Genomic DNA, 12956 nt, shown 5'->3' on the forward strand with positions numbered 1-12956 from the left:
CCCCATTCCTGCTAAATTGCAAGCTCCTTGAGGACAGGGATTAACTCTCATCATTCTATTCTCCCAAGGGGTTCGTACTCTACACAGAATAAGTGCTCAGTAAATACAGTTGATCTATGGATTGAAAAGAATGGACCATATGTCAGAATGTCAGTTTTTTCATTCCAAAGTGGGCAGGGAATATGTCCATCTATTGTTGTATTGTACTCTCCCGGTGTTTTGCATACAGTAAGCGCTTAATAAATACAATTTAATGAATGACTGAATTCCGCTTATCGAAGTCTTGTGATTCCTACAGCTTTCCTAGCAATTTCTTTGTTGGTTTGTCCTGAAGAGATTTGTAATGTTTCGGTCAAATTAATATCACAGGTTACCGTTGTTCTAGGCTGTTAGCCTACTCTCTCTTTTTGGCTACCATTTGGGATCCTGCCATGGAAGAGATTATGTAAATGTGAGCTGATAAAATTACAACCTTTGAAATTTATTCAGCTACTTCATTGAGCTTTTCATTGTTTTCCGAAGTGCAGATAAGTAGCAGTTCTCTCCCTTACGCCCTGAGGCCCAAAATCTGAACATCTGGTTCTTGTAAATTCAGGAACCCACAGACTAGGATTCTAACCCATGGGTATATTTTCAGAGCCCTGTGACCTTTTGAGATTTGTTCACTTTTATCAGGAGACCTGATTCAAGTCCCCCCAAATTCATATTCAGAAAGCTTTCCCAGAGGATATTTAATGGGGAATAAGGGCACATGCCTACCAACTCTGTTATATTGTACTCTCCCAAGCATATAGTAAGCGCTCAGTAACTGCGGTGTTTGATCCATTAAAATTTCTCCATTTTGATGCTATTAATGGACTATTAGTTCTATTTATTTTTTAATGGCACTGTGCCAAGCACAAGGGAAGATACAAGATAAGTTGGCCACAGTCCCTGTTCCACTTGGGGTCACAGTCTAAGTAGGAAGGAGTAAGATTTAATCCCCATTTTACAGGGGAGGTAACTGCGGCACAGCAAAGTGAAATGATTTGCCCAAAGTCACACAGCAGACGAGTGGCAGACCTGGACTTAGAAATGAGTGTTGAAATTGTGAACAATCTGCTTATCTTTGAGTAGCAGAATTTGGCAAAAAGCAAGCACTTCACAAATACCACAAGTATTACTGGTGTTTATATAATCCTGACTTCCATTCAGGTTCTTTTTCCCCTAGGCTACACATTTCGTTTTCATTTCTGTAAACTTGATGTGGGCAGGGAACGTGTCTACCAATTCACTTCTGTTGTAGTACTCTCCCAAGTGGTTAGTAAAACATTCTACATACATTCTACAATTGATCGATTGCTGTCATAGCTTGGCATTCTACACTTCTTGGTAAATGTCCTGTTTTCCTTGTGGCATTTCCCTGTGAATGTGTTGTTTCCGCTAAAAGACTTTCAACGACATTTATGGCTTAGGGAATGATACCTCAGTACCGTATTTCATCATGGGTTGATATCGTTAATTCCCCCGCATTGTGCCCTGGTATAATGCATAGAGGTCATAAGGGTTTTACCTGCAACCGTGAGAGCGTAGAAAGAGTTTGGGGAAAATGAAGCGATCCGCTTGGTTTCCAGCAAGGATGGTATCTGTTAAATACTTTTATGCCATGCACTATGCTTGAATAGAATTTCCCATCTGGTGTAGAGGCTGAGGTAATCAATCAATCATATTTATTGAGTGCTTACTGTGTGCAGAACACTGTACTGAGTGCTTAGGAGAGTACAATACAACAGAGTCGGTAGAAACGTTCTCTTCCCACAAGGAGCTTATACTGTAGAGGTTACTGTATTTCATAAACCCAAGTGAATCGAAGAGTTGCAGGAAACCCAGGAAGAAAGAAAACTCTCCTTCACTCACATGCCTAATTGACATTTGCTTCCCATTTGCCTTTAGGTTTGAAGTTTGAGGACATGCAAGAAAAATTTGGGGAGGAATTCTTTAATATCTGCTTCGATGAGAACGAAAGAGTTCTCCGAGCCGTAGGTGGAACCCTGCAGGACTTTTTTAACGGGTTCGACGCTCTGCTGGAACACATTCGAACTTCATTCGGAAGACAGGTCACTCTGGAATCCCCGTCTTTCCTATGCAAAGAGCTCCCGGGAGGCCCCCTCATGCTCCACTACTTTCACCCGCACCACGTCGTAGGGTTTGCGATGCTGGGGATGATAAAGGCCGCCGGTAAGAAGATCTACCGCCTGGATGTGGAAGTGGAGCAGGTCACTCCGGATCCGCCGGGCTCGGAGGGGTCAAACCCGGGAAACTGCAGCTGCCTGTCCTTCCTCATCAAAGAGCGTGTCGATGCAAACAGCCCGCAGACCTTCCCCCCGGGAACGTCGCTGGTGCCGGCCGACCTCCGCATCAACATCAGCACCTTCTGCAGGGCCTTCCCTTTCCACCTGATGTTTGACGCGAGCATGTGGGTGCTGCAGCTGGGGGAGGGGCTGAGGAAGCAGCTCCGCTGCGAGACGCACAAGGCGCTGAACTTCGAGGACTGCTTCGAGATCGTCTCCCCGAAGATCGGCGCCACTTTCGAGCGCGTCCTGTCCAGACTGTCCACCCCCTTTGTCATCCGAACCAGGGCGGAGGCTTCCGGCTCCGAGGACAGAGACAAGGTAGGGGGGGACAGGGCCTTGGGGAAGACGTGGGGTTTGGGAGCGGGAATCGTTCGTCGCTTTCGGAGGCTTCGATGCTGGTCGTTAGGGAAAGGGAAAGTGCCACTTGGGGAAATCAGTGGTCTCTCGATAGAGGCGGAAAGATTTGGCCCGATTCCCAGTTATTATGGATTATTGCCTGCCTCATCTACTGATTTTTAAAATAATAATAGTAATGATGGTATTTGTTAAGTGCTTACTATGTGCCAAGCACTGTTCTAAGCCCTGGGGGAGATACAAGGTAATCAGGTTGTCCCACATGGGGCTCACAGTCTTAATCCCCGGTTTACAGATGAGGTAACTGAGGCACAGAGAAGTTAAGTGACTTGCCCAAGGTCACAGGGCAGACACGTGGCAGAGCCGGGATTAGAACCCACGACCTCTGACTCCCGAGCCCGTGCTCTTTCCACTAAGCCACGCTGCTTCCATTTCTATTTATAAAAAACAAGGACACTTAATAATAGCAATCAAAACAATCACTATAGTCAAAAATGATAGTACTCATTTGGTTTTTGGCTTGGGCCCGATGGAACAAAATGATGAATACATCCGTTGATTGAAAGAGGAGCTGTGGGAAAATAAAAATCAAGCCCTTTGCAGATACTCGATGCAGTTTAACTATGGGACTCCCAAAGAGAAGGAGCGTGGCCAGTGGGTTCTAATCCTGGCTCCGCCACTTACCTCCCGTGTAACTCTGGGCAAGTCACTTCACTACTCTGTGCTTCAGTTTCCCTCATCTGCCCAGTGAGGATTTGATCACTCTGCTCCCTCCTACTTAGATTGTGAGCCTCAAGTGAGACCTGATTATCTAGTGTTTTGGCACATAGTAAGTGCTTAAAAAAAATCCTTATTATTATGGGCTTCAGTCTTGGCTTTGGTACTGGATCCTTCTAAGTCTCGTACATCGCAAGCATAATTCAAAGTAAAAATGTCATCGGACTGTAGGCTTTCTGTCGACAGTTGATAATACTAGATGATGACTAGACAACAGGAGGTAGTAAAACTGGATTAGGAGAGAATTGAGAGACTCCAGGGTCTTTAGGTGCATTTTCTAGTAGAAGTATTTCCTTTTTTCCCTCTAGATTGTAAGCTCGTTATGGACAGGGAATGTATCTCTCATATTGTACTCTCCCATGTGATTAGTACAGTGCTCTGCACACAGTAAGCGCTCAATAAATATGATTGACCGACTGACTTTTCAGTCACTTCCAGGTTAAGTAAAACAAGCTTAAAGCTTGTTTGTTTTCGCAAAAGAAAACGCATGAAACCAGAACCAAGAAGTTTTCAATACATTATACCCAATCATAGCATAAAGAGTTTGTAATTTTTACACCATGAGGGGTATCGTCCATGTATCTTGTAGGAGTTATGGTGGTCTCCAGGCCTGCCTTATTCAATCATCATTGGATCTGTGATATTCTATTCCGTAGCTTCTCAGGTTCACAGACTTCTTGGGATCTAATCTGGTTTTCTGCTCCTGCTAATATACTCACGTTTGCTTGTCAAAATGTGTTGGCGGTTGGTGATTTCCAAACTGAATCGGCCTGGCTAAGTTTTCTGCTTCTGGAGGCAGTGATGAGTTATGGGAAACAATAGATGACATGACTCTTTTATCTCACTAATGGCAGTGTTTCAGAAACTTTAATAACACTGAGGAAGCGGCTCAGCTTTTTTCAGTACGTCTTCTCTAGGACAGGGGCAATAACGCTGTCACTCATCTCCTCGACTGTTCTCAGAGAGCTGAGGAAAAATAGGGCAGGTTTTTTTAAAAAACAAACAAACTGCAAGTCAAATTCTTACCTTTTGTCCTCTTAGCTGAAAGTCCCCAAAGTTGATGGACAATTATTTGAAGGAACCAAGTGGATATTGACCTTTAACCTCTTCTGGTCAAATGAGTCTCCCAAGTGTTTAGTACAGTGTCTGCACACAGTAAGGGCTCCGTAAATGCTACAGGTTGATTTGATCAATTCAGGATGCGCCAGACCCATCAACCTCTCATTGATTTACCAGTCAGTTAAGGATATTTGAGCACTTACTGTTTGCAGAGCACTGTTCTAAGTGCTTGACAGAGTACACATCTAACAGATGCATTCCCTGCCCACAGTGAGCTTACAGTCTAGAAGGAGAAGCAGACATTTATATAAATAAATAAAATTACAGATATATATATGTGTATATATATGTAATTTTATTTATTTAGAACTGTTCTAAGCTCCAGGTAGAAACAGGGTAATCGGGTTGTCCCACATGGGGCTCACAGTCTTAATCCCCATTTTACAGATGAAGTGACTGAGGCACAGAGAAGTCAAGTGACTTGCCCAAAGTCACACAGCTGACAAGTGTCAGAGCCGGGATTCGAACCCACAACCTCTCACTCCCAAGCCCGTGCTCTTTCCACTAAGCCATGCTGCTTCTCTACTATGTGCTAAATATTGTGCTAAAGCTTTTCCTTCAGATCAGGCACAGTTCCTGTCACTCATGGGCCTCATACTCTAAAGGGGAGGGGAACACAGATATTTCATCCTCTTTTTATGGACAAGGAAACCGAGGCACTAAAGTTAAATGAGTTGCCCAAGGGACAAAATGTAGAATTCCCCAAACGGTGTTCCAATCAGATGGGGAAAACACGGTCACCAGACTCCATGCCAAAAGAACCGTCAGGTTCAGAGATGTTTTAGGATGAGGAGCTTTGAGCTGGGCATCCTTTCCCACAGCTCCGATCTCTCCTTCACCGGCTCTTTTTCCACCCGTCACCTCCCATTGGTCATTTTCTCGAAAGGCTCTGATTTGGATCCCTTCTTCTTCTCACTGTAGGCTGGCTCACTATGATCTCTGATGATGCCCAACTCCACCTCACTAGCTCCAGACTCTCACTTGCCATTCACCGTCTCTAATTCTTGCCTTGTCCCTCCTGGGGCTCCCAGTCTTTTTAACAGATGAGCTGACGGAGGCACAGAGAAGTGAGGTGACTTGCCCAAAGTCACACAGCAGACAAGTGGCAGAACCAGGATTAGAACACAGATCCTCCTCCCAGACTCATGCTCTATTTACTAGGCCATGCTGCTCCTCTGGGGAAAGCCCAGGTCCTCCTCGTGGTGCTTGTGGGCAGAGAATATGTCCGTTAATTGTTTATCGTACTCTCCCAAGCGTGAAAATACAGTGCTCTGCACACAGTAAGCTCTCATTAAATACGATTGAATGATGAGCCTTGCCGCTCCTTCCATGGACTGTCTGATCTGGTTCCTCCCTCCCCATATCCGGTCTCCACCTGCCCCCGAGTCGAGATGACCCCCTCGGTCCCCAATCCCTTAAATCAGAAGAATTTCAGCAAGCAGAAAACTCCACTGTGGGCAGGGGGGAATGAGTCAGGGCCGGGAAGCGGTTCAGGGGAGGGAGAGAATGGATGAGGATTCTGGTTTGGTAAGGGTTAGGGTCAGGTTAGAGTTGGGGCTCGGGTTTGGATTGGTTAAGGTCGAGGTTCGTGGAAGAGGCAAGAATGACCACATGGGGAAGGTGGAGCATGACAGAAACTAAAGCCGGAGATGTCGAACCCAAAGGGCAAGGAAACATCTTTCTGTGGGGCGGGGGGGAGCTTGGAAAGATGAAGGTCTGCAAGGGGTCAGATCCCGTGGCATTGGGCCTGTTCACTCTATGAGACGTGGGCCCTCTCCCCCAACCCCGCCCCCAACCAAAGCCGTTCTTTTCCTTTATAAAAATGATTAAGACTCATGCCCCATCTTTCTCTCAAGTGATGCCTGGAAACTTGGAATAAATTGATTATTCCGCTACCTCACTATGAGACTTTTCAAAGATGGGTTTCAAATCACAGTTAAACATATTCATTATTCAAATGCCACTCACTCAAAATCTATCTTTTTCTCTTCTTTAATACTTGATAATTAGGGGAGAATTTGGGCTGCATGTCTTTCCTATCAGACCATAACACATTAGTTTTTCACAACATGGTAATCCACAAATTGTTACAATTATGTCACAGGTCCTAAAATGATGGGTTTTTTAGTACAAATCTGAATTTCCTGAAGGAAAATAGGAATCAATTATGACAAAAATGTTCTTGCAGATACCCAGTGAAAGCTAGAATTTTCATATCTCTACATTCAAAGCAATCTGGGAAGCATCCCGGCTCTATCGCTTGCCGGCTGTGTGACCTTGGGCAAGTTAATTTATTTGGACCTTAGTTCCCTCATCTGCAAAATAGGGATTCAGTTTCCCCGCTCCTTTGTACTTAGGCTGTGAGTCTCATATGAGACCTGATTATCTTGTATTTACCCCAGCACTTAGTACAATGATCAGCACATAGTAAGCACTTAATTTACCAAAATTAGTATTGTTGTTATTAATAATAGCAGTAAAACCTTTTGGTATCTATTTTAGGTTCTTAGTCATTGTGTAGCATGGGTTTCCAGCTTTTAGCTGCAATTCAAATCTGCCAGATTACAGTTCTCCCCAACTTTAAGGCTGTTCTACAATCCTACTTACTCCAGGAAGCCTTCTTCATTTAATTCACAACTCCCTACTCATTTTCGACCAACATCCACCCTTAACATGTGCACATTATTAAATTTCTCTTCAGGGATCATGTACATATGTGTTTTTCATGTGTATCTGGACACTGGATTATTTGTTCAACTGTTTCATCCAATTTGAGTTTATACAGCCTCCTGCTTTATCCTTGTTCATTTTCTAGGTGTCACTCTCTTAAATAATATTTGTCTATTATTCATTCATTCGCTATTCATTCAATCATATTGAGCACTTGCTGTGCAAAGAGCTCTGTACTAAACACTTGGGAGAGTACAATACAACAATAAACAAATGCATATACCGATCACAATGAGCTTACAGTCTACTTCAGTCTTAAACCTGATCTTTTGGCTCTGCCTTGCTTAAGAAAGTAGCCAAAAGTTATTCTGGTATAATCAATCAATCAGTGGTATTAGATCGTAGGCTTCTTGAGGGTAGGGAAATGTGTCCTGCTACTCTTTTACACTCCCTACCAGTACCTAATATTCAGTAAACACTCAATAATTGTCATTGATTGTTTGATCTTTGAAGAGAATATGACAGTGTTTAAAGTTTTATTTATTTTTTTATGGTATTTATTAAGGGCTTACTATGTGCCAGGTACCGAATTAACCCTGGGGTCGATTCAAGATAGGTTGGACACAGCCCCTGTCCCACATGGGACTCACATTTGAAGTCAGAGGGAGGAGGATTTAATCCTCATTCTACAGATGAGGGAAGAAATGAAGGGACTTTCCCCAGGTCACACTGCAGGCACATGGCAGAGCCATGATTAGAACCCAGGGCCTCTGACTCCACTAGGTCACCCAGCTTCTCTGTTGAATTGAATTTTCACCCGCGATATGGGTGTTTGAATTGGCTGGCAGAATTCTCAAAAATGGTAATTTCTGGTTAGAGTTCCTAATTAACAATCAATCAAACATTTAATCAATAGGTTGTATTTATTCAGCACCTGTTGTTTGTGAAGCAATGTACGAAATGTATAGGGGAGTACAGAACAGTACAAGTATTTCTTGCCCTCACAGAGCTTGAAACTCACCTGGGTGGGCTTTACAAAAATTTCCTCGCTCTCACTGTGACATTTTCAACTGTACATGTGGGTATTTCTGTCGTCAGCAGTATTTGTACCAACTACTTGTCAGAGGCTACCTAAATGATGTGCTATTTCAGCAAAATTGTATTTCTTCCACTTTGAAAGTCAGCAACATCTGTCTCTGTGGTTCATTGAAGGTGATCAGCTGTAGTGAATTGCAGGTTGGATATCTGCTCACTTTAAATTTTCCATTTACTTTCTCAATAGTCATCTTCATTTTCATTATCCTGTAATCGTAATTGCATTGGGAGTTAGGTATTGGATGTGCAGAAAGAAGCGTTTAAAAACGAAAATAGAAGTGACTGACCTGCCTAGGGCAAAATAAGGTGATAGCCTAGGCTATCTGCCAAGAAGAGGATTGTTTTATCAACAGGAAGGTGTCTGATGGTTCATATTTATTTGTATTTTTCGTACCGTGTAAGTTCTGTGATTCTCTCGACTGTAAGTTCCTCCTCTAATTTCTAAGGACCTGGTGAACCAGGAGCACGTCAACCAGGTTTATCACCCTGTACTCCTCCAAGAGCTTAGTACAGCGCTCTGCACACCGATTGAATGATTCTATGTTCGACTGTGAGCCCCATGTGGAGCAGGGACTGTGTCCAGCTTGATTATCTTGTATCTCTCCAGTGCTCAGTTACAGTAGTTGGCACATAGGAAGTGCTTGACAAATACCGTTATTATTATTATTCTAGGATTACTCTGAGTCAACCCTCCATGCCCAACAGCCTCTCCTGCTACAGCATCCTTCGGTAATCAGGCGTGTTCCCTGTTCATCTATCGACTCTCTACTTCTTGCTTGTTCTCCACTTGTTAAACAGAAGATAATACTTAAGTATCATCTTACCTCATGGGAGCAAGGCAGATTTGTAAACACGTGTAATGCATTTTCAGGGTCAGGATAATGAACAGGTCATTTTCTGAAATGAAGAGGTGATTCATTTTATGATCCTCTGGAGCAACTCTGAGTTCTCTAACAGTCCGTCGCATGTTAACAGAGAAGAGGGCTGCTTCACTCAATCCGCTCTCTCCCTCCTTTCCCACTACAACCCAGTCCGGACACCTGTCTTCTCAAACATCGACCTATTTAGGGCACCTCAGTTTTGTCTCTCTTGATATCAGCCCCTCGCACACACTCTCCATACTGCCTGGAATTCCTAACGCCTTCACACCTGACAGACCACCATTCTCCCCACCTTTGAGTCCTCACTAAAATCATTTCTCCTCCCAGAAACCTTACCTGACTGACCTCTCAACTCCCCGCCCTATTCTCTATCACCTGTGTGTTATCTGTGCATTTGGTTCCAGCCCCATAAACACGTTAATACTTCAGCTCCACCTGCATAGTACTTCCTTTTTCATATCTCTGTTGTTTCCCTTACTTATTACCTATTTTAGTATCTGTCTTCCCTACTGGACTGTAAGCTCTGGATTCCTTGCTTACAACTCCCTTGTGCTCTCCTAAACACTGAGTATAGGGCTCCGAACCCAGTAATTGTTCAATAAATACCACTGATTGATTGATTCAGTGAATTTCTTTTCATTTCCAAAGATCTCCTTAAGATTTGTATGGGATTTTTCTGCTCTCATTTTTCTTCAAATATCCGATGGGAGAATGATTCGACACTTCCATCGTCACTGCCGTCTTCTTTTTTGATTCAGTTTCCAGATTTATCTTCTTTATCCCGGTTCCATCACTTGTCTGCTGTGGGACCTTGGGCAAGTCACTTCCCTTCTGTGGGCTCAGTTCCCTCATCTGTAAAATGGGGAGGAAGGCTGTGAGCCCCACGTGAGACAGGGTCTAAAACGGGGATGAAGACTGTGAGCCCCACCGTGGGACAAGGACCGTGTCTCATCCCATTTGCTTGTATCTAACCCAGCACTTAGTACAGCACCTGGCACGTAGTAAGTGCTTAAGAAATATAATGATGATAATAGCTACTTTTAGTCCTAAGAAATGAAGTGGATTATTTAAAGTTTTCCTTTCTTAAAGGAGTAATAGTAAGTGGTATTAATGGAGTTTTTGAGCACCCACTGTACTAAACACTGGGGAGAGTACAAGAGAATTATATAACAAATCCCCTGTCCACAAGGAGTTTACACTCCGATGGAGGAGGCAGACATAAAAATATTTGCAAGCACCAGAAGCAGCCTCAGTACTTGAATGTGCATAGGGACACAAGAGCTGAGGATGAGTATAAATGAATATATGTGCTAAAGGATGATCAGTCTACACTTTTGACATACCTTCAAAATGAGTTTTAGGTATGTGGGGTAGAGGTGGCGTTTATGTAAGTCAGCACCAGAATTTTCTGGAGGGAAAACCTTGCACTTCTCCAGTAATCTCGTCAAAATTTCAGGAACCGAAGTATAAAATGATCTCAGGAGAGTTCTAATTGGGCTTGAAGGGTTTGGAAAAAGGAGAGAGTAGTTTAGGGCTGTTGTTCATTTGGTCACGGATGAATAGAGGCTTAACGCCAATTTTTACCCTAAGTTCTTCTTGACCTTTGAGAAACCAACAGTGTAACTCAGTGGGCCAGTTCACTGACCTGGAAAATATTCAGAAGGGATTATCGATACGTCAGTATTTCCATGGCAACTCCACAGGATGCAACTCCACCCATGGGGACACACCGGCAGTTGCCTTGGCAACCTTCACTCCAATCCTATCCAGAGGAAACTTCAGGCTCTGACTGTTGCTGTGGCAACCCCTCTGCTATCAACATGTTGCGAGGAGGTGGCTCAGGTGACCATGGCAACATCCTCCCATCTTTTCGGAACACGTATCTTCACCACCTTCAATTTGTTTACCTCTAAAGAAACTTCTACCTCATCTTCTGCAGTTAATTGAAAGAAGAATTAAATACTCAGTAAATTAAGTAAATCAGTTAATACTCATTTAGCAAAAAAGTTATACCTAGAACAGCTGTTCTACAAAGGATGTTGGTCTTGCAGGTGTGCTTCCAGAAAGGCTGTATTTAGGCTTGGGTGTTAAATTGGACTTGGATATAATATTGCGATACTTACAAACTTATTAGGACTTGTTGAGTTTCTAGTTCCCTAAGGACGGTTTTCTCGCTTCTCATAGCTTTAGCGGCTCAAACTTCTATTCACTCATAAAATCAGAATCTACTCTTTCAGCTGTGAGCCTGAAATATTTGCAGCCAAAATTCTTCCCAGGTTGTGGATGAATTTTCACTTTCCCTTGGGAGGACACCTGCACCGATCATTATTTTAAGAGAAATAATAACAGTTCTACTTTTGGGAAAAGACAGTGGGGAAACACTTGACTTTTCTCTTTAAATTAGGTCTCTGGAAGATACAGTCAGGAGGTTTGTTATTCTTACAATTTCTGGTGAGCTGAAGACCAAGCTTGTCTAAAAGGGAAGCAATAAAAGTTTGAGTAAAAACTTTTCTTAGAACTTCTCTTCTTCCTTCTGAGAGAGTGCAGTGATTGCAAATTCTGGTTAGGCAGGGTTTATCTTCATGGTATTATGTGATGATGTTGAGAATTAGTATCAAGAAACTTCATTTTGAAGGAGTACTGAGGTTTCAAGGTTTGTAGTTGTCAATATTTTGAGGATAGGACCCAGGTGAAATTATGTACCCAGGATATTGAGGGGCAATTTAAGAGAGGATATCCTGGCTCTGCCACTTGTCAGCTGTGTGACTGTGGGCAAGTCACTTAACTTCTCTGGGCCTCAGTTCCCTCATCTGTAAAATGGGATTAACTGTGAGCCTCACGTGTGACAACCTGATTACCCTGTAACTACCCGAGCGCTTAGAACAGTGCTCTGCAAATAGTAAGCGCTTAACAAATACCAACGTTATTATTAATCCCATATAGTCCTGTCCACTATTTATTATGGATTAACAAGGGCTTTGGAGTTGGATAATATTTTAGCTAGGGAATCCATATTTTTTATGGCATTTGTTAAGCGCTTACTAAATGTCAAGCACTGTTCTGTGCTCTGGGGTAGATACAGGTTTATCAGGTCCGACACCATCCCTGTCCCACATGTGACTCACAATCTAAAATGGAGAGGGGGGATTCAATCCCCATTTTACAGGGGAGGTAACTGAGGCACAGTGAAGATAAGTGACTTGCCCAAAGTCACACCGCAAGCAATTGGCATTGTCAGGATTAGAACTCAAGACCTCTTATTTCCAGGGTCATGCTCTTTCCACTAGACCACATTGTTTTATATCCAATTAAATTAATCCATTCAGAAGTTCTGGATATTAAAACCCAAACTCCTAATCTGGTTTTCATTAGAATTATAAAGAACAGAGGATTGTGAAACAGAACATGTATTCTAAGAAAGTTGTAGAATTGCCTTTTCTGGATGTTTTTTAAAAAAGAGAGCTAAGTATTTTTCAATGCTGGAAAAGGGTCAACCTTGCCTGAAAAAGGAGAGCTTGACTAAGGATTCAAACCTCTTAATACCAGTCAATCAATCAGTGATATTTATTGAATCCTTACGTGCAGAACACTGTTCTGACTAATTGGGAGAGTACAATGCAAGAGAATTAGCGGACACGTTCCCAGCCCATAATGAATTTACTGTCTAGACGGGGAGACAGATATTAATCCTGGGATTTTGTACCTCCACACCTTCAAGATGTCCTCA

General features: G+C 43.0%; 1 protein-coding gene across 1 annotated transcript in view; it reads left to right on the top strand.

Annotated features, from left to right (window-relative positions):
• The window catches only part of GUCY1A2 (guanylate cyclase 1 soluble subunit alpha 2), a 149526-nt gene that overhangs the window by 51398 nt on the left and 85172 nt on the right, over positions 1–12956 (top strand). The window contains exon 4 of the mRNA XM_029048284.1: positions 1933–2651. Coding sequence (XP_028904117.1) covers positions 1933–2651 — 719 coding nt within the window. The remainder of the gene's footprint in view (positions 1–1932; positions 2652–12956) is intronic.

Source organism: Ornithorhynchus anatinus, chromosome 20 (genome assembly GCF_004115215.2).
Source record: "Ornithorhynchus anatinus isolate Pmale09 chromosome 20, mOrnAna1.pri.v4, whole genome shotgun sequence".
Lineage (NCBI taxonomy): Eukaryota > Metazoa > Chordata > Mammalia > Monotremata > Ornithorhynchidae > Ornithorhynchus > Ornithorhynchus anatinus.